Source organism: Euleptes europaea, chromosome 18 (genome assembly GCF_029931775.1).
Source record: "Euleptes europaea isolate rEulEur1 chromosome 18, rEulEur1.hap1, whole genome shotgun sequence".
Taxonomy (NCBI): Eukaryota; Metazoa; Chordata; class Lepidosauria; order Squamata; family Sphaerodactylidae; genus Euleptes; species Euleptes europaea.
Window position 1 is genome coordinate 14,758,118 of NC_079329.1, and position 25,060 is coordinate 14,783,177.

The 25,060-nt window shown below is 48.5% G+C and overlaps 1 protein-coding gene and 1 non-coding gene across 2 annotated transcripts; one reads left to right on the forward strand and one right to left on the reverse strand.

Moving 5' to 3' along the window:
* Window positions 1-1,701: 1,701 nt before the first annotated feature.
* Window positions 1,702-14,771, reverse strand: CLN3 (CLN3 lysosomal/endosomal transmembrane protein, battenin). Its single transcript, XM_056863549.1, has 15 exons — window positions 14,720-14,771; window positions 14,528-14,612; window positions 13,489-13,591; window positions 11,345-11,416; window positions 10,881-10,960; window positions 10,156-10,241; window positions 9,244-9,316; window positions 7,817-7,960; window positions 6,716-6,837; window positions 6,313-6,362; window positions 3,967-4,035; window positions 3,809-3,864; window positions 3,607-3,700; window positions 2,662-2,802; window positions 1,702-1,830 (listed from the first exon to the last, which is right to left on the reverse strand). The coding sequence occupies exons 1-15, from the start codon at window positions 14,766-14,768 to the stop codon at window positions 1,711-1,713; spliced, it is 1,344 nt and encodes a 447-aa protein (XP_056719527.1). The 5' UTR covers window positions 14,769-14,771; the 3' UTR covers window positions 1,702-1,710.
* TRNAC-GCA (transfer RNA cysteine (anticodon GCA)) lies at window positions 5,532-5,604 on the forward strand. Its single transcript has one exon. It is a non-coding gene; the product is annotated as a tRNA-Cys (tRNA).
* Window positions 14,772-25,060: the final 10,289 nt, after the last annotated feature.

Below are 25,060 nucleotides of genomic sequence, written 5' to 3' on the forward strand. Positions count from 1 at the left end.
ACTGATAGGTAAATTTCCGTTCTTAACTACCAATCACAAAATAATCCAAGAAACAACACAGCACCATTTCTACCCAGTGCTCTGAATTAATATAATGATTAAGTAGCTAAATAGAAGAGCATATTTGACATTACTTCTTGGAACTGCCCCATAAATATGGAACTCCCCCACCACTAGAAAATGAGCAAAACCAGAAACGACAGTACTATATAGTTCCTTTGTTTCATTTAATGTGCTTTATGTACCAATTTTGGGTTCTCGGTGGATCATCTGTGTGGGTGTACTATTGACAGCCAAAAGCCTTATATGCGACAACAGCTGCATTTTGAACATACCGTGATGGCTATCAGCACGGACCATCCCCATAGCAGCTCCAGCCCATTGCACACAGGCGGTTTTATTTAAGATTGGCACAGGAAGTTCCTAAAGATTTTTTGGGGGGGGGGCACTGCTTACAGAGAGGAAGCTTCAGTCAGTAGATTCCCTCCAAAGGAACCAACTCCTCTGTGAGCTCTGTAGTCTGGAGATCAGTTGGAATTCCAGGAGACCTACAAGCTGCACCTTGTGGCTGGCAATTGTTACCAACTCCAGAATCTTTCCAGTACAACAAACAATTCTAATACAACAGCGCTGGTATAAATATGCATATGATACAACCTAGTAATAGCTCAATAGGCAGAACCCATATTTCTATAATCCTATCATATTCAGTTGAAAGATATTCTACTATTTTTCATTCCCCCCCTTTTTGTGGAGCAGTCCTATTACCGTACAGAAAGTGGCCCCTTAAAAAAAATACACACACGCACACTCAAAAGAAACCCATCCCAGGAGCTTGGCATATTCCATACAAGGCAATCGTTGAACGAAACTATCCTTTTCCCAAAGTGTAAGTTTATTGTTTCTTTAATACAGTAATCAACAGGCAAAACTATTGCCCTTTCCTCCCACCCACCCCTTTCCCTAGGTTGGCTGCGTGTCACCTCCTAAGCTTTCCCTCATAATCACCTGTAGGGTTGAACTAGTGTTTTTCCAGTTATGTGGGCATGTTATATTAAACAGTTTTTCTGTTCTCACCTCCCACTATACTAATGCGCTGAATATGGCCTGCTTGTCCAACAGTGAGATGTCAAGCCATTCTCAGGCAGGAGGAACATCAATCCCATTCAACTGTGTTTCTGTGTGGTGGTGTCCAGTCCCGCAAGTCCTGTGCAAAAAGGAAATAACTCCCACCCTTACTGAAATAAAACAAAAGGATAGATTTTTAAAAAGCAGGAAAATAAATAGCACACTTCAAGCCTATTATAGGGAGAGAACCTCTGACCCTCACAGAGCTCCTTTCTTCCTTCATGGCCAGAAGGCCTAAAGTTATACCTTCTTTTCTTGCTTACCCCTCAGGGCCAAACCTGATATGTGCTGGGTATAACACAGTACCCACATCAGTATCTGTACACCTTCCCAGTGGAGCAAGTAGTGACCCTCTGGGGCTGTTCTGAGGTTGAGAAAATGGCACAAGAGGAAAGGCTTAAACCCTCCTCTTGCTGTTGTCCCAATCTGAATTGGACCCATAAGTGCCTTAAAACTGAGTTAAAAAGAAAACAAGATGTCGGGCGCTCCTGACTCAGAACTCCCAGCGTGTGTCCGCATTGTCCCTCAGCGGCACAAACTTGGCATGGAGAGGTATCCGTTGGTCCCTCAGCGAAGCAGGCCTCAGGAGAGGTGGCAGAAGTAGTTGTGGACAGGGATGGCCAAGGCACCCGAAAGTGAGATGCCCAGCGTGTCGGCTACACACGCAACCCCCATGGCAAACTCCCGGTGCTCAGGCTGGCTCTGCACATGGGAATGAGAGAGAGAAAATTAAAACACTGGTAACACTTGATGTCACAATTGACATGTTTGAGGGAAAGGAACTGATGAATACAAGTTGAGATGGCAGCCCTTATATGAAAGATATTCATCAGACCTCAATTCTTTGGTCTTTTAGAGGAAAGAGACTTAAGTTGACAAATTAAAAAGTACAATATTTAAAATTAAATATAGATAGACGAAATATTCAGAGTATGCAAAGTACAATTGTATAATGACTAATAGAGGATGTGATAGAGAACTTGAAAATAACAAAGTAATATTTTCTTGGGATAGACAAAGGATGCCTGTATGTAATGATCTAAAGCCACTAGGACACAGATATCAAGTATTATTACTATTTTCCCCCTCCTTTCCCCTAATTTTCTTTCTGTACCCTTATTTTAAGAAAAATAAAATAATTATTTAAACAAAAAACACTGGTAACACTGGAGGCTGGCTCTTGAGATCTTCAGCTTCTCGTGCTGTTCTGTGCAAAGCACACTGTGGCGGACCAAACGCACCCAGTACGAAATGGAATGCAACTGGTGACGTATCCCATGTACTCTGCCTGCAACCAGCTAGGGAGAGCCAGTGTGGTGTAGTGGTTCAAAGCGGTGGTTTGGAGTGGCGGACTCTAATCTGGAGAACCAGGTTTGATTCCCCACTCCTATACATTAAGCCTGCTGGGTGACCTTGGGCTACTCACAGCTCTCTCTGAACCATCTCAGCCCCACCTCCCTCACAGGGTGTCTGTTGTGAGGGGGAGGGGGAGGGAAACCTCTGTGCGTTTCATGAATATTCTTTCTAGCTCACCTCTGCACTGACACAGTGGAAGGTGTTCACATAGCTAGCTCCTCCAAGCAGCCCCTCGTAGACGATGAGAACAAAAAATAAATAAATGCTGGGCAAAAACAGGAAATACACCGCTGCCAGGAAGAACACCATGTTCACGCACTGGAATGAGAAAAGAACATTAATGTCAGGAGGAGGAAGCCAATGTGGTGTGGAAGTTGGAATGGGAAGGCCCTGGTTCAAATCCCTGCCCAGCCACGAATCTCATTACTTGCTGTGGGGCAAAGAACTTCCGCTCAGTGATATCATTGTCTCAGAAATACAGCCCATATTTAGCTTTTTAAAGGGTCCAAGTTCAATCCCTGGCATTTCCAATGAAAGGAAAAAGGTGTCAGGAAAGTCCCTTCTTTGCCAGAAGAAGAAGAAAAAAGGTAAAGGTAGTCCCCTGTGCAAGCACCGGGTCATTCCTGACCCATGGGGTGAGATCACATCATGACATTTACTAGGCAGACTTTGTTTACGGGGTGTTTTGCCAGCGCCTTCCCCAGGCATCTTCCCTTTACCCCCAGCAAGCTGGGTACTCATTTGACCGACCTCGGAAGGATGGAAGGCTGAGTCAACTTGAGCCGGCTACCTGAAACCAACTTCCATTGGGATCGAACTCAGGTCGTGAGCAGAGCTTGGACTGCAGTACTGCAGCTTACCACTCTGCGCCACGGGGCTCCCTTGCCAGAAGAAACACAGTGCAATATACGTGCAGTCCTGGCTCATTTTGTTATATGAGGCCCCCCAAAGCCCCATTCCTTTAAGTATTTACTGTTCAAAAGCTCTGGCGTCACATATGGAATCTACTACTGGTCCTCATGGAGAGAGGACAGTGTGGATTTTCCAGAGGGAAGCAGGAGCCTCAACAGAGCAAGAAAGAATCCTTCATGTGGGTGGATGTTGTGGGAAGGAGCATTTTACCTGCAGCACTGCCAGGACCCATATATGGTGAATCCGTACACAGCTGGCAGAGGAACGAGAGAGAAAGACTCCAGCTTGGTAGAGCATCTGGTACCTGTGGGAAGCAAGAAAAAATCCAAGAACCCGAGCAGTGAGACTTAGCCCACATCCCCTCATGCTTGGCTCCAGTAGTGGAGTGCCATCTTTGTTAAAGCCTCCTCACCAGCGGTACTGTTGTGGGTGGGTCAGCGGTGCCTCTTTGAAATAGAGCAGCTCAAACTGGGGAAGGAAAACAGGGAAGGAAATGGTTAGTAAGGGAGAGCGGAGAAGAATTAACCACAAATCCCCAACGCAGAGATTTTCCCCAACCTTCCCACTCACCAGACCCTGGTTGATGAAGTACTCTGCAAAATATACAACGGCCAATGGCAGGAGGTATTTCAAGAGACCCTGGAGGAGACGAGAGAAGAAAGATGTATGTGAGTGAAGAATTACCCTTTTGGAATTTGCTGCCATGATTTGGAATGTGGCTCTGCTCTTCATTGGACATGTTCCTTGCCAAAGACTGGTGTGTACACTGCTGTTGAGTTAGGTGCCAGCAGGAGCAGTATCAAGCCTGAACTGACCCTAGAAGCCAAAATGACTAAACTGAGGCTGTTGTACTTTGGCCACATTATGAGAAGACAAGAGTCACTAGAAAAGACAATCATGCTAGGAAAAGTTGAGGACAGCAGGCAAAGTGGAAGACCCGACAAGAGATGGATGGACTCAATAAAGCAGGGGTGGGGAACGTCAGGCCCGGGGACCATTTAAGGCCCTCGAAATAATTTGGTCTGGCCCTTCGTGGGTCTCGGCAGATCTCTAGCTCAGAAGGATCTAAGACTGGCGATCCGCCCCCGCCCGCGGATAGGAATAGCCTCTATTCAAGGAGGATGTGGGTTTGTTTTGCCCAGAAAAGGAACCTTTTTTCTTCCTTGCAGAAGCTGCTAGGACCGCCCAAGAAACTGTGTTAACCCTTTCCCACCCGGGCCATGGAGAAACGTATTCCCTCTGTACTACAAGAGCTCTGGGGGCGGAAGTGGCGACAATGGAGGGGTTAAAGGGGGCAGGGCCAGAATGCATTGGGGGGGGCGAGTTCTTAGTGAGTTCATTTAATCCCTGCAGGCAAAGGTAGCAGGAACTGGCTGTAGAATCTGGCCAGACCATGCGGAGCAGGAGCAACTCCGGCCTGTGGCTGGACGGCTATGCCCGGCTGGTGCAACAGACCATCCTGTGCCACCAGGTGGGCGAGTGTGTAACTGGTTGGATGCCTACCTGCTTGCTAGGGTTGCCAACTGCCAGGTAGTAGCAGGAGATCTCCTGCTAATTCAACTGATCTCCAGCCGATAGAGATCAGTTCACCTGGAGAAAAATGGCCACTTTGGCAATTGAACTCTATGGCCGCTTTGGCCATTGAACTCTATGGGGGGGTCATCTGGGGCAGCTGTCTGCTTGGGGCTTGGCTGGCTAATTTTTAAGTTGATAATTTTGTATGGCCCACGAATTATGTTATAAATATCCAAATGGCCCTTGGCGGAAAAAAGGTTCCCCACCCCTGCAATAAAGGAAGCCACAACCCTCAATTTGCAAGACCTGAGCAAGGCTGTCAAAGATAGGACATTTTGGAGGACTTTGATTCATAGGGTTGCCGTGAGTCGGAAGCGACTTGACCGGCACTTACACACACACACAGGAGCAGGACAATGAGTCTTCTGAGCTCAGAGGAGTTGCACCCTTCTAACACAACTGAAGCTTAGAATGATGTAACTCTGCTTAGGATGGCATTGTTAGACCTGGAGCCTGTGTCGAATACAAATATACAGCACTAGAATGTTCATCATAATAATGAATGATCTCAGCCACTTCTTTTTCATTAGTTTATATTATCATCCAGCAATGACAGCAGAGGGGGTATAGCTCACTGGTAGATCATTTGATTGCAGATCAAGAGGTCCCTGGTTCAAATCCGGGTGCCCCTCAGCAGATTTTTATTTCCTGCATTGTGCAGGGGGTTGGACTAGATGACCCTGGTGGTCCCTCCCAACTCTATGATTCTATGACAATCTGTTTAAAAAAATTAAGAAATAAGCAATGGTTCTTGTAGGTTATCCGGGCTGTGTAACCGTGGTCTTGGAATTTTCTTTCCTGACGTTTCGCCAGCAAACATTGCTGGCGAAACGTCAGGAAAGAAAATTCCAAGACCACGGTTACACAAAATTCCAAGACCACGGTTACACAGCCCGGATAACCTACAAGAATCAATGAACTCTGACCGTGAAAGCCTTCGACAATAATAAGCAATGGGTTTGGCTGCAAAGATAAAAGGGGTAACATCCACCCCTTCAAATACGAACTGATATTAAGATATGATTCAGGAATGCTGCAAGTGAACAGGAGGTAACAAATCAGGCTGTAAAATTCAAAGTGTTAAAGGATATTTTCAGGGAGAAGTGGACCGATTGTGGAATGGAACTTACTTTCAAGTAAACATATAGTAGGATCCCGTTCACTGCATTGCTGCTTTATTTATGGGGAATACAGTGATATTAGGTACTTTGTGGAACCCCGGTTGTAATTCTGCTTCCATCTGATAGTGGAAAAGGAATATCTGAGCAGTACAGAACTGTCCTAGTGTGGAAGCTGCCCCTCCCAATAGGCAAGCCTCCCCATTTTCAGCATGATTCTCACCTTAACCACCTTCCCCTTTTCTTGAAAGCTGATATTGCGACTTTGTGACTCTGAAGTTTGAGAGGGGTTGTAGAAACGAGATAGAAATTAGTCAAAACATTTTGATAAGCATTGTGAAGTCAATAATAATAATAAATAAATGTCATTTGTGGCTAGTATGCCAGATAAAACAGGTAAAACAAACTGTCGCATTGTGAAGTATTTTGTACTCTGCTAAAGGCATTATAAAGAATGATGACATTTCTGGATAACTCTCCCTTGAGCAGAGTGCATCATGGGTAAAGATGCAGCAATCCTATTTTTGCTCATGGGTAAACAAAGAATTATAAATGCTTGTCCTCCCCTTTGATGCAACATGTGTTACTACAGAGAGATGGCCCCCTTCAACCTAGGAATCACTTACGGTTTTGGAGTGTGGCTGCGCTCCCTAAGAGTGGCTGATGAGTCGAGGAAGGGGGATGCGGAGGCCCTGGCGGGTGAGCACCCCAGCGTGGGGCTTGTGGGGGTGGAGCCAGTAACAAATAGCTATGGGGGGAAAAGAGGGTGATAGTTAAGGAGACCAGGTGCATTGTTAGGATAAAAGGTGACTTCCAGCCAACTTTTCTACTGGTGAAAAAGGGAAGAGGGGTTCCCTTTGATTGCCCAAAAGGTATGCTGGGGATGATTGGACCTGCCTGGACAAAAGCCATCTGGGACGGGGGCTGTAGAAAGATGAATTGAGTAACATTCAGCAAAAAAGCTGGCTGGATCCTCCAACCCAGAGTGTCCCCAAGAAGGTACATATCTCTTATTAGTAGGGTTGCCAACCTCCAGGAGGGGCCTGGAGATCTCCTGGAGTTACAACTGATCTCCAGGGGACAGTAATAACTTCCCCTGCAGAAAATGGCTGCTTTGGAGGATGAACTGTATGTCATTATACCCTTCTGAGGTCCCTGCCCTCCCCAAGCTCCACCCCCCCTGAACCTCCAGGATTTTTCCAACCCAGAGTTGGCAACCTTACATATTAGGGATGCTTTCTCTCCAACTGAGAGATCAGCTCATCTTTTTTTCCTGGTATGCGGTCCTCTCATTCACCAAGCACAGATTATTCCATTTGCCCCATTATTATTCACCGCTGTCACAAATTCTTATTTAAGCTAAACCAGGCTGTCACAGAGCACTTAACAATCAAATCCCTGCCTGAATGCCCACAATCTAAGTATGCACAAGAGATAAAAAGGAAAGGGGCAGGGAGGACACATTAGAATATAAGAATTTTGAAATGCACAAGATAACTTATACAATACAAGGGGCATTCCATTCTACTCTGTCTCGCAGCATCCTTTCCCTGACCAACCAGCCCCTTTGCCAACCCTTTCACAACTTTTCCCCGCAGCACTACCCGCCCAGCCTCCTGCCCCCCCTTCCCATAATAGCAACTTTCCGCCTTGTCTCCTTGACAACCGCCTCCCTCTCTTAGCAACCAGCGGGCCGTTACAGACCCCGCCCCATCTCCGGAGCTCACCTGGCCAGCATGATGAAAGGGATGACAGTCATGATAAGAAGGGTGTGCTGAGGGGTCAGCCCAGCCTGTGTCAGCCCAAGGTAGGAGAGCGCCCCCAACAGGCCAGCCCCACCAGTTCCTGAGGACCAGGCAGACACCACAGCACTAGCAGGGAGAAAAAGCAAGGAATGGTCTGAGCTGTAGTGGCCCCCCTTCTGTCAATGACAACACCCCCCTTTTTAACTTTATTACCAGATCAACAAGCCTTCAGCAAATGTATGATGCTTATTCTGTGTGCTTCATAACTTGCATTATAGACATTTATTCCAGTGTGTGAAATACTGCCCTGACCTGGATGGCCCAGGCTAGCCTGATCTCGTCAGATCTCAGAAGCTAAGCAGGGTCAGCCCTAGTTAGTATTTGGATGGGAGACCACCAAGGAATACCAGGGTTGCTGTGCAGAGGAAGGCACTGGCAAACCACCTCTGTTAGTGTTTTGCCATGAAAACCCCAAAAGGGGTCACCATAAGTCGGCTGCGACTTGAAGGCACTTTACACACACATGTGAAATACTGGATCGGTCAGTCATGTTCTCCCGGTGCATGAAGCTAGCCTTCTGCCCCCCTTACTTTGAGTCACATATATATGCTTACTTGTTTATATGTTGATCCTTCATCTTGCCTCCTCCCATCTCAAATATTTAATTTACAAAAGGTTTCTAAAGTGCTTTGTGGAGTGGGGTGGTGGCAACGTCACAGGCGCTAACCAATAGGACGCCCTACAGCTTGGCTTTTTCTCAAGTCGAATGGCTACACAGAAAATGTCAAGAAACTATTTTTCAGAGCTCACGACAAGACAGGAAAAGATAAGTTTGAACGGAACACAGGAGGGGCGTTCTACCATGGTCCCTACCCCTCTGTAAAACATTACAACCACCTTCATCCTTAAAAGCTTGTTACCCCAGTGACCTTTGTTGAGTAAAGAGAAAAGGGAGGGGGTCTGACACCTATTATCACAAGCTGGGATGTGAAATAATCAACAGAGATGCTAACTCTGAAGAGGAAGGCAATAACAAACCACCTCTGCTTCTCACTTGCCTTAAAAACCCCTTGCAGTGGTTGCCATAAGTTGGTTGTGACTTACGGTAATGGCACTTTACACACCCACACATGCTAACCACGCCAATAGTCTAAGGCAAAACACCAGGCCTGCTAAACATGTGGCCAACAGATGATTTTTTAAAGGCTGGGTTTTTAACACTTTGTTCATTTTAATGATTGTGTTATTCTGCTTCCTGATTTTATCATGTTTTATTTTGTAAGCCCCCTCAAGCAGGTTCTCTGGAGAGGCGGCGTAGAAACTCCCTAAAAAAATAAATCCAACGTCATTAGAAAAATGCATCACTGGTCCCCCCCCCCTCCCTTCCAACCACCCTCTCCTTTTCTTACCTGTCAAAAAAGGACGTGAACGCCAAGAATGTTATTTCACCCAGACCGGACGAAACACTGGCCAGCACAACACCTAAAGGAACCAAAAAGGGGGGGGGAATCCCCTCGCCTGAGTGCAGTGTGTGCTGAGGTGACCCCTTTATATCTGAGCACAAACGCTGCCCTCTATAGATGGGAGAGTTCTTGTGGGTGCTTCGCCTCAGATCCCAAGTGCTTCAGGGACGGGAGAAGGTGCACCTACCACAATTTATTCATCCCTGTCTAAATTTGTGCCCCAGGCCACATGCTTGTACCCACTGACAGGGTTATGGGAACTGTGTGTGTATGTGGGGGTGGGGAGAGACGACCGTGAGAAGGTTGCTAAAGAAGAGCGGGGTGAGGTAAATTCCCTTGATGAAGAACAGCCAAGAGGGACTTTTAAGGGCAGAGACCAGAGGTTGGATCCGGCCAGGTTTTCTACTAGTGGAAAAAAGGGAACGCATGAAGCTGCCTTATACTGAACCAGACCCTTGGTCCGTCAAAGTCAGTATTGTCTACTCAGACCGGCAGCGGCTCTCCAGGGTCTCAGGAAGAGGTCTTTCACATCACCTACTTGCCTGGTCCCTTTAACTGGAGATGCCAGTTGTTGAACCTGGAACCTTCTGCAGGCCAAGCAGATGCTCTACCATTGAGCCACGGCCCCTCTTCATGGCTCTCCAGGGTCTCAGGCAGAGGTCTTTCACATCACCTACTTGCCTGGTCCCTTTAACTGGAGATGCCGGGGACTGAACCGGGGACCTTCTGCATGCCAAGCAGAGGCTCTACCACTGAGCCACAGCGTCCTTTAACTAAGCAAAAAAGCTATGCCAGGGATCACAGGGCCACCCCCATATATCCTGTTGCCTTGCAGTCTCCTGCGAAGATGGCTCTTACCTGCAAAGCTTTGGGCCGGTCCTGCCGAGAAGGCGACCAGCAAGAAGCTCCCCAGGGCCGTCAGGATACAAATGATGACCCGCAAACTGTGAGTCAAGGGAAGTGGGGGGGAAGATGAAGAGGTAAATGGATGGAGTCGGACAATCAGCAGCCTACCCATAGATTCATCCTACCCACAGGCCAGGGAGGACAAGTCTCCTTGGCAACCAGTCTACTAGCAACGTGTAGTGGTTAGAGCACTGGGCTATGATCTGGGGAGACCCAGGTTCAAATCCCCACTCTGCCATGGAAGCTTGAAGAAGAAGAAGAGTTGGTTTTTAGATGCCAACTTTCTCTACCACTTAAGGAAGAATCAAATCGGCTTACAATCACCTCCCCTTCCACTCCCCACAACAGACACCCTGTGAGGTGGGTGGGACTGAGAGAGCTGCGACTAGACCAAGGTCACCCAACTGGCTTCGTGTGTAGGAGTGCGGAAACAAATCCAGTTCACCAGATGAGCCTTCGCCACTCGTGTGGAGGAGTGGGGAATCAAAACCCGGTTCTCCAGATCAGACTCCACCGCTCCAAACCATCGCTCTTAACCACTACACCACGCTGGCTCATTGGCCATTGGACACTGTGGCGTTGAAGTCTCTTCCCTCCCTAAACCCTGCCCTCCTCAGGCTCTGCCCCCAAAACCTCCCACTGGTGGCGAAAAGGGACCTGGCAACCCTACAACTCACCCATAGGGCAGGAGATGGATATAAAAAGGAGCACTGAATTTGATCAGCAGAGTAGGCAAAATGTCGGCCAGAAGCACAGCCTGCAGTGGGAAACCACAAAGAGACACAATGAATGCATGAAGCTGCCTTATGCTAGTCCTCTTCATATGCTACAAGGAACGGCCCACGCACATTCCCTTTACAAATAAAATTGGGAACCGGTACCTGGATAAATGTGTGCTTTCAAGCGCATGCGTTGAAAGGAACAAGAAAATTACTCAGTGCACATATAAAGAAAAATCAAGTGTACACGGTACACAGATGGTATGCATGTTTAACGGGACATACTGGGGATCGAAACTGGGACCTTCTGCATACAAAGCCTCAAGCACTGAGGCCCATCCCCTCCCCTATTTAAAGACAAGCGTGAGTGACGTTTGGGGCTTAGCTCACAACCCCTGCCACCATCCCGCCTATATACTCACCCCTGTAGAGATGATGTTGCAGTCGTAGCGAGAGGTATTGGAGGCGTTCGCTGGAGTGGTGCTGGGGGGAGTCTGAGCAAGAAATCAGACAGGAGAGTAGTGTTTAGAGACGGGAAGTAAGAATGCTGCCTGGCTGCCCACCTTCTCTTTCTTCTTCATGTGGAGCAGTGGGGACTCAAACCGAGTTCTCCAGATTAGGGTCCACCAGTCTTAACCACTACACCACACTGGCTCTCACCTACTTGCCTAGTCCCTTTAACTGGAAGTGCTGGGGATGGAACCTGGGACCTTCTGCATGCCAAGCAGATGCTCTACCACTGAGCCACGGCCCTTCCCCTGCACGGGGTGAGTGTGGGCATCAGGACAACACCAACATGATTAGGCCCTCAGCGGGCCCTCTCACTAGGCACTAGCCTCAGGGGTTCCAATATCCACATACCCTACCTGCTCTGCCCTCTGAGGCCTTCTCATCATCTGCAAAATTCAGAAACTGCTGGCAGTATTTTTCTGCTGTCTATTCCTGTTGCAGCTGCACACAAACACCTTTCAGCATAAGCTGCCTTATGACTGAGTCAGACAGGCGGTCTGCCGATTTTATCTGGCAGCAGTTCTACAGGATCTTAGGCACAGAACAGTCTTTCCCAGCTCCACCTCTCTAGGATCACCTTTGCTGCAGATGCCATGGACCGAACCTGGGATCTGCTGCGTGCAAAGACCATGTCTGACCGCTGAACCACTTAGGCTCGCCAACCTCCAGGTGGGGGCTGGAGATCTCCCAGAATTACAACAGATATCCATATGAATAGCAGTTTGCATAATTTGAGAATGAATAGCCGTAAGGGCTGATCGTAATTGAAAGAATGTGATCTCAGGCAAATAGTGTGCCCTAGAGTGATCTACTTTGAATAATTTATACCAGACTGGGAATTTGGATCCTAATATTACTTGGTTATCAAATATTACATCTTTCCTATAGAAAGTTAAAGCAGTTAAAGTCAGCCTGGGCAGCCCCTCAAGTGTAATCTAACAAACTGTACAACTGAAGGATTTTATTACAGTTGGCAGACCATATTGGATCTTTTAGGGCTTATTGCAAAGTAGATGCTTGAAAGCTGGCTTGCTGGTGTTCTCTTCAGTTTATGCCAATAATTAAACAGGGCTTTGTGGGCATGTGCCAGCAGAGAAGGAAGACCCATTTCCGCTCTCGGTAAGGCAGCTGGAGTATTCAGAGGTAGAGCTAGACTCTTTTTCAGAAAGAGATTTTGAATTCTCTCCAAGTTAGCGATGAGGGCACCATTCCAACCCCAAACCTCAATGCCATATGTTGGGTGATCACCTTGATTTATAGCTGCCTTACGCTGAATCAGAGCCTTGGCCTATCGAGGTCAGTATTGTCTAATCAGACTGGCAGTGGCTCTCCAGGGTCTCAGCTAGTGATCTTTCGCATCACCTGGCAACTGATAGTTTTAGATGGAGATGCCAGGGATTGAATCTGGGGCCTTCTGCATGCCAAGCAGATGCTCTACCACTGAGCTATGGCTCCCTGGAGAAAATGGCTACTTTGGAGGGGGGGCTCTATGGCATTATGCCCTGCTAAGGTCCCACCCTCCCCAGGCTCCACCCCCAAATCTCCAGGAATTTCCCAACCTAGAGTTGGCAACCTTGGAGCCACTGCCTCTCCCTCTTTGTACAGCCTCCCCCTTGCATGTGCCCAGTGCATAAACATCCCACCGGCAGGTCTCCCACATCTTGTGTGTATGGCTTAATCTTTGAGACAAGCGTATGCTATTGGCAGGATCAACCAGGTAGAGGGACCAAAGGAACCATAACTGATTTACCTACCTGGTTGATCCTGCCAGTAGCATATGCTTGTCTCAAAGATTAAGCCATGCATGTGTACCCTAAGTACACATGGGCATTTCAGTGGAAATGTGAATGGATCTTTAAATCAGTTATGGTCTCCCACACCTTGGCACATGCATGCTGCTGCACATGCTGCCTGCATCTTGCATACAGACATTTTCCCACTCTCACTTTTAATGTGCCTCTCATGCACAAATAGGCTCATGCTCATCATTTCCAGTTTCTTGCCCTGCTCTGCAGGTCGACACAAACATACACCTTCTTCTCCTTGGCACACCCACCGGTACGGTCCCGTTGCCACCGGGGACTTTTTGATGGCTGAGAATGTCGTGGGCTGCGCTCAGCATGACCACGTAGGCAAAGTTGTTGCAGAGGCCCAGCAGCCTGTGTGGGTAAAGCAGACTGGTCAGCGTGAGGGGAAACAAACCAGGGAGGCAGGATTGGAGTCCAGAGACGTATTCCCATGCACAGAGCTCTGCAACATCCAGGCTTGCCTCCATGCAAAGGCATGAAAATGTGCTCCCCCTGCTGCCATAGCAGCAGCTGCAAGCTTGCTTCATTTGCTGCTGCAGCCCACAACTCCATTCCTCCCCCTTATTTCTGTTATGCCTGCGCTTTCGATGGTGAATTCTGTGGGTCCCCCTGCAGACGAGATTCCCCCGCTTTCTCCTCCCTTTTCCTATCCCAGTTGAGCCACACTGTCAAGCTACACCATGGCTCAGCAGAGAAAGGGTAAGGGGGCTAAAAGGAGGAAATTTGGAGCTTAGCTCTGCCATATGGAGCTTAGCTCTGCAAAGCTTAGCAATATTCAGCCACCAGAGAAAAGGTAGGGGATCTCTACATACTTGGGGGACTTCCCCAGGTACACAGAACAATATGGCTTTGTAAATTTGCCAACAGGACAAGCTGGAGGGGGGCATTTTAAAAGCTAGGTGAAGATTGACTATGACTGCATGTCAAGAGCAGGTGAAGGGGAAAGCCAGCCTGTTCAAGCCCCAGAGGAAGAATCTTGCAGAGGGGGATTTAGCGCTCTGTAGCAGGAATTCCAAATGGTCTCCCCTCTCCTGCAATTTCTCTCAGGCATCCAGCTTTCAAATTCACGGACAACCAAGGAAAAAAGAAGCACAAACCAATATCCATGAACTGTGCACAGACTAAAGGAAAGCGGATGTGCTGATGCCTAGAAACAAAGAAATCTGAGAAAAATCAATTTGTCAGTTGTGCAAAGAAGAATGCAACAGAAAGAGTGAAATGGCAACTGGAACATCTGCTTGCGCACTTTAAACAATAATAGAAGCAAATAAAACAAAACGCCCCTACCAAAAGCCTGCGTTGTTTCTCCACTTCTTACAGGCATCCACAGTGGGTTCAGCCTCCACAAGAGAAGATTCGTCTTCATCTTCCTCTGTTTTAAATTTTTTTTGGGAGGAGGGAGGCAGGACAAAGAAACCCAGAATTAGGAAAAAGAAAAGACAGTTGGGGCGAAAACTGGAGAGCAGAGCAGGGACTCACCTTCTGATTCAGCTGTGAGGCGTTGCCATTCACGTCCGGTGGCCCCCATGGCAAAAAGGAGGGGGCTGCCTATAACAAACCTAGAGAGGGGGGGCATGAGTAAGAAAGAAGCAGTTATCCCTCCATACGTCATAACTACGCTCACTCTCACAATGAACACTACTGATGTACACATGAAGCTGCCTTATACTGAATCAGACCATCAAGGTCCATCCAAGTCAGTATTGTCTACTCGGACTGGCAGGGGCTCTCCAGGGATCAGGCAGGGGTCTTTCCCGTCACCTACCTGCCTAGCCCCTTTAACTGGAGATGCCGGGGATTGAATCTGGGACCTTCTGCATGCCAAGCAGAGGCTCTACCACTGAGCCATGGCCCCTCTTCCTGGCTCTCCAGGGTCTCAGGCTGAGGTCTTTCACATCACCTACATGCCTGGTCCCTTTAACTGGAGATGCCGGGCACTGAACCTGGGACCTCCTGCATGCCAAGCAGAGGCTCTACCACTGAGCCATGGCCCCTCTTCCTGGCTCTCCAGGGTCTCAGGCTGAGGTCTTTCACATCACCTACATGCCTGGTCCCTTTAACTGGAGATGCCGGGCACTGAACCTGGGACCTCCTGCATGCCAAGCAGAGGCTCTACCACTGAGCCATGGCCCCTCTTCCTGGCTCTCCAGGGTCTCAGGCTGAGGTCTTTCACATCACCCGCTTGCCTAGTCTCTTTAACTCGAGATGCTGGGGATTGAACCCGGGACCTCCTGCATGCCAAACAGAGGCTCTACCACTGAGCCATGGCCCCTCTTCCTGGGTCTCAGGCAGGGATCTTTCCCATCACCTCCCTGCCTAGTCCCTTTAACTGGAGATGCCAGAGATTGAACCCGGGACCTCCTGCATGCCAAGCAGAGGCTCTACCACTGAGCCATGGCCCCTCTTCCTGGCTCTCCAGGGTCTCAGGCAGGGGTCTTTCCCATCACCTACCTGCCTAGTCCCTTTAACTGGAGATGCCGGGGATTGAACCTGGGACCTTCTGCATGGCAACCAGAGACTCTGCCACTGAGCCCCTCCCTCAACTGATTGCATCAGTTGTAATTTTCTCTGGATGAACACACATACTACACGACCGTTCTTGCATTCTCTGCACCTTCAAGAAACAGCCCGGAATGCCATCGCCCCTCTGAAAACCCAGGAGCAACAGATGTCAAAAGCTTCTTCCTGAAACTGGAATCACGTGATCCTGAGAGCCCCTGACTTTGCTTCCTGGTTTGATGCCGGTTCCCGGCCTCTGTGCCCTCGCTCGTGCGTCACTCCAATCACGTTCCCCTGGAGGCGCAGGCGCGCTCTTGCGAATAGATTAGCCAAGAGGGCCGGCTTTGCCCTCAGTTAAAATGGCTTCCCTACCGCAGTGAACTGGTCTGGAACGGAAGAATCTGAAGTCGGGTTGCCAGCTCTGGGTTGGGCAATCCCTGCAGATTTGGGGGGTGGAGCTTGAGGAGGGCAGGGTTTGGGGAGGCACTTTAATAGGATATAATCCTATGGGTTGAGAAATCCCTACAGGTTGGAAATCCCTGCAGATTTTGGGGGTGGAGTTTGAGGAGGGCAGAGTTTGGGGAGGCACTTTAATAGGATATAATCCTATGGGTTGGGAAATCCCTGCAGATTTTGAGGGGTGGAGCTTGAGCAGGGCAGGTTTTGGGGAGGGGAGGCACTTTAATAGGATATAATCCCATGGGTTGGGAAATCCCTGCAGGTTGCAAATCCCTGCAGATTTTGGGGGTGGAGCTTGAGGAGGGCAGGGTTTGGGGAGGCACTTTAATGGGGTGTAATCCCTAGGGTTGCCAGCTGCAGGTTGGGAAATCCCTGCAGATTTTTTTTTTTGGAGGGGGGTGGAGCTTGAGAAGGGCAGGGTTAAGGAGGGGGGCACTTTAATGGGGTATAATCCCTTGGGTTGCCAGATGCAGGTTGGGAAATACCTGGAGATTTTTGGGGTGGAGCCTGAGGAGGGGAGGGACTTCAATGGGGGTATAATGCCATAGAGTCCATCTTCCAAAGTGGCCCTTTTCTGTCGCCTGGAGATCAGTTGTAATAGCGGGAGATCTCCAGCCACCACCTGGAGGTTGGCAACCCTAGTAATGCCATAAATTCCACCTTCCAGAGCAGCCATTTTCTCCAGGTGAACTGATCTCTGTCACCTGGAGATCAGTTATAATAGCAGGAGATATCCAGCCACCACTTGGAGGTTGGCAACTCCAGTAAAGTCACTACCTGAAAGTGTCAAATGAGCAACTGCGGTTTTTTTAAAAAAAAACCTTAGTAACTTTTGCTCAGCTACAATCTCAATTTTTATAGGTCTGTTTTAAATATGCATAGCTTTCAAGAAAAACACGTAATGCAACTGATTTTTCCAGATTATCTGTTTGCCTGTGGTGGGTTCCAGCCTTGGTGATGGTAGATGCATCTCAAGATAGCTCAAAATTGCATCTTAATAATAGTATTATAATACTAATAACTCTCCTCACAAGGGCTGTATTTAGCCTAGATTGACCATCTCTAAATCTGCACAAGTGTTTTTATAGGAAAAGCTGTTGTGCAGTTAGTATCCGGGGCTGTTTGCCATTCATACAGTGCCAGTTCTATGCGTTGCTTTCAAATACAGAAGAGTTTGTAGTGGCAATGGAGCGCCCACACACGGCAGTTTCCCCTGTACATTTGTTGCCTCAGTGCCCCATGGTTGCCACGGGAGGGCTGGGGGGGGGCTTTAAAAATAGGTGATTGCTAGAATCTAGATTAAAGGTAAAGGTCCCCTGTGCAAGCACCAGGTCATTCCTGACCCATGGGGTGACGTCACATCCCGACGTTTTCTAGGCAGACTTTATTTGCAGGGTGGTTTGCCAGTGCCTTCCCCAGTCATCTTCCCTTTACCCCCAGCAAGCTTGGTACTCATTTTACCGACCTCGGAAGGATGGAAGGCTGAGTCAACCTTGAGCCGGCTGCCTGACTCCAGCACAATAACATTCAAACAATCTATTCCCATGGCTGACAAGCTCCTCTCAATCCATTCCCCAGCATTGTTTTTTTTTTTTTTAAAGGCAAGTTTACAGCACTTTTTACTGCTGAAATGAAAAGGGCTAGAGATTTACCTTTGGGGGGGGAGTTGGGAATTCAGAGGAGCTAATCAGTTGTGGTAATAGATCATTTTAAATGTTATTGCACTGGAATAATCTAGGAATTGCTGATGTTTCTTGAAGTCCAAAAAAGCCTTCTGGTGGAGCAATCTAGCAGCTGCTGGTTTTTTAAAATAAAGCTCTCCAGAGTGTGTGGGAGATTTTGGCCATGAGGGGTGGAGGCAAAGAAAATGGCGCTAATGTGGGCAGAGCCTTTAAAGGTTGCCAGCTGGTTGGCACAGAGCAGGAGATGGGGGAGGGGTGCCAGGTCCCTCTTCGCCGTCGGCGAGAGGTTTTTGGGGTGGAGCCTGAGGAGGGCGGGGTTTGGGCGGGGAGGGACTTCAATGCCATAGAATCCAATTGCCAAAGCGGCCCTTTTCTCCAGGGGAACTGATCTCTATCGGCTTCAGATCAGTTGTAATAGCAGGAGATCTTCTGCTATTACCTGCAGGTTACTACTAAAAAAGAAGATACCACTGTACTGATACTAAACAGTTAGGAAATTAGCACAGGAGCGACACAACAATATAATTACAAAGTGCAAAAAAGTTCTGTTTGTAAAAGCTACAAGTAATAAGCAACAACGTAACAAAAATAAATCACATTGTGTCTACAAAGTCCAATAGTAACTGATGTATTAGTATTGAAGATAAAAAAACACAGGTGATGATGCTTTAAGAGATGAGTCACCTGTGCTTTATTATCTTCAATACTAATACATCAGTTACTATTGGACTTTGTAGACACAATGTGATTTATTTTTGTTACGTTGTTGCTTATTACTTGTAGCTTTTCTAAACAGAACTTTTTTGCACTGTGTAATTATATTGTTGGGTCGCTCCTGTGCTAATTACCTGGAGGTTGGCAACCCTAGTATGGGGGGACACTGCTGAGACATCACTTCCAGGATGAACCTGGAAGTAAAATACTTGTGTTGATGGGAAGCTCTGGGTTCTCCAGAAATCTGTGGTTTTCCTGTGAATCCTAGAGTGTTGCATCAACGCAATGATTTTTTACTTCTGGGTTTGCCCCAGAAGTGATGTCGTGCCCGTCAGAGCAACAGCCTTTTTTGGTGCATACCCCACCCCTTGCTGCTTTACTGAGTCCTGGAACCTTCAAAATGTGCGCCTTCCTGTCCACACGGTGTGCAAAAGCACTTGTATAATCAACTTTCCAAAAAGATTGTTTCAGGTTAGGTTCAGGAAATATCTCATCGAAACAGGGGAAATCCCAGAAAGAGGACAATTAGGAGATGGGGTTTCAGTCCCAGAGGGAAGCATAAATGGTTTTGATAACGAGCAAAATTTCTCAGGGTAGGGTTGCCAGGTTCCCCCATGACCACCAGTGTAGTCTGGAGATGAGCTGTAATTGCACATACACCCTAGACCAGCAAATGCTTGCTTTCCCCAGGTCCGTATTGTTATTTTTGTTGTCATTGCTTGCACAGTTACACAAAACCCCGGCAGAACTGTCCGAGGCAGTGAGAACGAGGCGGAGGATGTGGTCACAAGCTTTCACAGCGTTTACTTCCCTCCCTGAGGAGAAAGGGGAAGCCGCTCCTTTCTACCTGACCTAGACGACCAATGGATCTCTTTCAACGGCTGCTGGGGACCCTTCAGCGGACTGTGGTCAGCGACCCCCCGCCATCCACCAAGCTTGGGTGGGATCCAGGACCCCTGGTGTTTGGGGATTGTTGTTTTTTTAAAGAAAGTGCTGCCCGGCTACCAAACTGGACGGCCTGTATTTATTGTTTGTATTTCTTCCTGCTTCCATCTTCAGGATTACATTTCCACCTTCACCACCTACCTCCTTGGAGATGAAGCTCATCCGGGGGCAGAAGAGTCAGGAAGCACACGGGTGACGGAGCCTTGTAGAAGCCACCATGACCGTGAAGTGGAGACAGCACACTATGGGTAACAAAGACCTGTGGCCCGCATTTATTGTTTATCCTGGATGTTTTCCTGTGGCCCAGAGGTTCAGGCTCCTCTGGAAGAATTTCAGTTGCAACTGGAATCATTTCCCCCCCTTTCTGCCTCCTCTTTGCAGGGATATTTCTCCAAGGGGTAACCCAGAGGCCTTGAAAGGACCACCCATTGCAGAGGTAGGTGCTGGCGGGAAGAGGTTAGCACAAAATCTATTTGTGTTCTACCTCTGCCTTGATGAAGGCCCTTCTTTTTCAGAGAATCCCACCCAGTGAGGAGATCCAGGAAGCATCAGGAAACACCTTCGGTTGTTCTCAGGCTACAGAAACCATTCTAGGAACTTCCAAATTATCCTGCAAAGATGAGGGACATGAAGATGTTGGCCGGAAGCTCTCAGGTGATGGAAAATTCTAGAATGTGCTGAAGTCACATTGTGGGGGGATGAGGGATGATTCCGGAGGGATTCATAGAATCATAAAGTTGGAAGGGACAACCAAGGTCATCTAGTCCAACCCCCTGCACAATGCAGGGAATTCACAACTACCTTCCCCACACACCCCAACTGCCCAGAAGATGGCCAAGATGCCCTCCCTTTCATGAACTGCCTAAGTTCATAGAATCAGCATTGCTGACAGATGGCCACCTAGCCTCTGCTTAAAAACCTCCAGGGAAGGAGAGCTTATCACCTCCCGAGGAAGCCTGTTCCACTGAGGAACCGCTGTAACTGTTAGAAAATTCTTCCTAATGTCTAGATGGAAACTCTTCTGATTTAATTTTAACCCGTTGGTTCTGGTCCGGCCTTCTTGGGCAACAGAAAACAACTTGGAACCATCCTCTATATGACAGCCCTTCAAGTACTTGAAGATGGTTATCATATTCCCTCTCAGTCTTCTCCTTTTCAGGCTAAACATACCCAGCTCTTTCAACATTTCCTCATAGGACTTGGTCTCCAGACCCCTCACCATCTTTGTTGCCCTCCTCTGGACACGTTTCAGCTTGTCTACACCTTTCTTAAATTGTGGTGCCCAAAACTGAACACAATTCGATTGCTAACTGCTCTGTTTTCAACCGCAACCTCTGCCTCTTGATTTGTGGGGCGTGTTGGTGATTATTCAGTGGTGAAGATAATGCACTGTATACATGAACAGAGATTCACCTCCATCTGGGATATTCATACATGCCAGGGGCAATTCCTGCAGCTTGAATAAGATTGAGAGGCTGAAACCTGATGAACGGGTTCAGTTTAAGGGGAGGGCAAGAAATACATCCTTGTTGGAAAGTGAGGAGAAGAGTTTGTATCCTTTCACAGGGAAGACAGAGGACTGTTTCATGGAGAGATGAAGTAAGTCAAATTTTCAGGTTCTGGGATAGTCAAATGTGGGAGGAGTGGAGATGAGGAGACCAAAATCTATTTTACTTTCCTAATCCCCCCCCCCCACAGAACCTCTTAATTTCCTGGCTGATGCCCCAAAGCCAAGATCCTCAACAACTGGAAGTATCCTGCAGAGAGATTTGAAAGGGCCCACAGTGACTGAAGGGTTCCATCCGTGGGAATCGGAAGGCACCGCCAGGATGGGGGCTGTTCGGCAAGAATTGCTAGAAGAAATGGCATACGTGAACGACTGGAAACCAGAGAAGCCATTGGCCAGTGGGCAAGAACATGAGGAAATCGGAAGGGCAGGAGAGGCTGAGGGGACTCTCCAGAGAGAGCAGAAGGAAACAGAGGGAGATGAACAAGAGGGTCCGGGTGGGGCAGAATCTGACGGGGAAGAGCAAAGGGGATTGAATGGAGCAGCATGGACAGGGAAATTTCAACATGAGGTGGCCAAGATGGCAGAGAACCTGCGATCAGGGCCTGACGGGCAACTTGTAGGGGAGGGAAACAAGGAAGACAATCAAGAGGAGGAGGCAGATATCGAGGCAAGAGATGAAGGGGTTCAGCCAGCGGTTCTAGACAGTGCTGAAAGTGGAGGAGACAAGCAGGGAGGGCCAGACGGAAAAGTAGAGGCCAGAAGCAGCCCTCAGTGGGAGCCAGAAGAAATGTTAACCTTGCAAGTGCAGGACAAAGATCCAAAGGGGGTCCCAGAGAAAGGAGATAGCCAGCACGGAGGACTGGAAGGGGCTGAGATGGAGGAGCACCAGCAGTTAGAGGTATTTGTGAGAAATGAGGGGACTCTGTGGAGCAAGCAGGAGGAGAATGAGGGCGATGAGCAAGAGGCACCAGGTAGGGCCGAATCTGATGGGGAAGAGCAAAGGGGATTAAATGGAGCAGCAGGGACAGGGAGATTTCACCATGAGGTGGCCAAGATGGCAGAGAACCTGCGATCAGGGCCTGACGGGCAACTTGTAGGAGCAGCAAACGTGGAAGACAATCAGCAGGAGGAGCCAGATATCAAGGCAGGAGATGAAGGGGTTCAGCCAGCAGTCCAAGATAGTGCTGAGAGTGAAAGAGGCCAGGAGGGAGGGCTGGAAGGAGAAGTCGAGGCCAGAAGCAGCCTTCAGTGGCAGCCAGAAGAAACGGTGACCTTGGAAATCCAGGAGGAAGATCCAAAGCGGGCGGCAGAGAAAGGAGAGGGCCAGCAGAGAGGTCTGGAAGGGGCTGAGATGGAGGAGCCCCAGCAAAGGAAGGTAGAGGTATTTGTGAGGAATGAGGGGACTCAGCAGAGGGAGCAGGAGGAGAATGAGGGCAATGAACAAGAGGCACCCAGTAGGGCAAAATCTGATGGGGAAGAGCAAAGGGGACTGAATGAAGCTGAATGGGCAGGGAGATTTCAGCATGAGGTGGCCAAGATGGCGGAGAACCTGCGATCAGAGCCTGACGGGCAACTTGTAGGAGGGGCAAACATGGAAGACAATCAGCAGGAGGAGCCAGATGTCGAGGCAGGAGATGAAGGGGTTCAGCCAGCAGTGCTCGACAGTGCTGAGGGTGGAGGCGACCAGGAGGGAGGGCCAGAAGGAGAAGTAGAGGCCAGAAGCAACTCTCTGTGGGAGCCAGATGAGCGAGAAGTACCAGGTGAGGAAGAGTCTGTGACAGAAGAGCAGTGGGGAGATGGAGCAGCATGGACTGGGAGATCTCAGGAGGAGGTGGCCAAGATGGCAGAGGGACAGTGGTTGGAGGCTGAGGGGCCACCTGCAGGAGGGGCAGAGGCAGAAAACGATCGGCAGGGAGAGCCAGATGTGGAAACTAGAGATAAAGGGGCTCAGCAAACAATACTGGATGGTGCAGAGACCGGAGGAGACCAGCAGGAAGGGCGAGAAGTGGAATCAGAGGAAGGGAGGAAACTTCAGGGGGAGCCCGAGGAGGCGGTGACTTTAGAAGAGCATCCAGAGAGAGGGAACGGTCAACAGCAGGGGCTGGAAGGGGCTGAAGAGAGAGAGGGACACCAGCATGGGAAGCTAGAGGGATTTGCGAGAAGTGAGGAAGAAGAAGAGCGGGAGGAGCAAATGGGAGAGGCAGGGCTGGAGAGGGACCGGCAGACCGATCCTGAGGCGTTGGTAGGAATTACAGCTCGTGAAGAGGTGGTAGTAGCAGAAGTGATGGAAGAGCCAGAGGTCCAGGAGCCAAGGGAGACAGAAGGAACCGAGATGAGCCTGCTGCACAAAGCCATGGAGCACAAGCCCCCCGTTGATACATGCTGCCTTGCTGGGGCCGGAGCCTTCCCAGCTGAGGTAACCATGACCAAAAGGGAGGAGTGGGGGATGATGAGAATCAGCCTCACTTGGGTTTCTCTAACCCATTTCTGCTCTACAGGTCCCCTCCCTGGACACGAGCGCCCAGAAGGAGCGAGTCTTGCTCCGTCGTAAGAGTTCCATCCGGCGAGCGCCCAGCTTGAAGAGACCGCGGCCACCCATGGAGACACCTCCACCACAGGAGACGGGCAAAGAGGAGAACTCTCCGTCTCCGCCGCCACCATCAGGCAGGCCGAACCCGAGGCATGCTGGGTAAGTATGACTACCCCATCTTTCTTTATTTTAAAGACTTCTGTTATAATCCTCTTTTCTCCCAAACTGGCACCACTACTATGAATGGAGCCGGAATGATTGAAGGTTGGGGCCCAAGTCCTCTGTGTTTTATCTCACTCCGCCCTTTTTCTCTTTGACTTCCCAGGTTTGGGCCTATGCACCCCAACATGATGACCGAACTGCAGACGCGCCTGCGCAGGCCCCGATAACCCCATAAATCTGAAGAATTTGTGGGGTAAAGAATCTGTAAGCTCTCTACTGCATCCCAGATCCAACCACCATGCCCAAGAATCGAAGGACCCAAAATGGGTAGCCAAGGATTAGAGAAAGGGTTGTTTTAGCCTTTCCAGAGCAAAGGGATAAGAATTGTGTGAAAATAGAAAAGCAAGTTCAAGGGGAAACTGTATGCATTCAAGATGCTGCCTCCTGGATAAGTAGGGTTGCCAACCTCTAGATTAGGGTTGCCAACCTCCAGTTCCTCAAATAACAATATAACGTGTGCTGAAAAAAACGTAGTTACCAATAACAACAGAACGAAGGCTCACAATAGAAAGTACATTTACTGACACACAATTTTCTGCAATTTTCTAACATGAGATTCCTATAAGTAAATCAACAAAATTCTGTACAAATTATAAACTTGTTCAAAGAACGACAATACTCAATCAGTCCCGGCAAGGAACTGTAGATCCAGTCCAAGGTAAGTGAAAACCTTAGCGAGGAAGTCCAATTTCCTTTCAGTTTCACCCGTATGGATAATGTTGGGTTACGTCACCCAACAAGTAGCTCCCAAGGAAAACAATGAAGATATCGCAGAAGTGAATCAACAACAAGACGACACCTCTAGATCGGTAATCGTTTCTCATAAATGTTGCTTCTTAAGTTGGTCTTCTAATTTGATACTGTATTTTGTCTAGGGCAATTTGCCTCACTGTGATACATGTAGACCCAAAAAGGTTCTTAGACCCAAAGAGGTTCTTCTATCTTACTGAGAGGTTTGGGTCTAAGACCCTTTTCTTCATTGTTTTCCTTGGGAGCTACTTGTTGGGTGACGTAACCCAACATTATCCATACGGGTGAAACTGAAAGGAAATTGGACTTCCTCGCTAAGGTTTTCACTTACCTTGGACTGGATCTACAGTTCCTTGCCGGGACTGATTGAGTATTGTTGTTCTTTGAACAAGTTTATAATTTGTACAGAATTTTGTTGATTTACTTCTAGGAATCACATGTTAGAAAATTGCAGAAAATTGTGTGTCAGTAAATGTACTTTCTATTGTGAGCCTTCGTGCTGTTGTTAT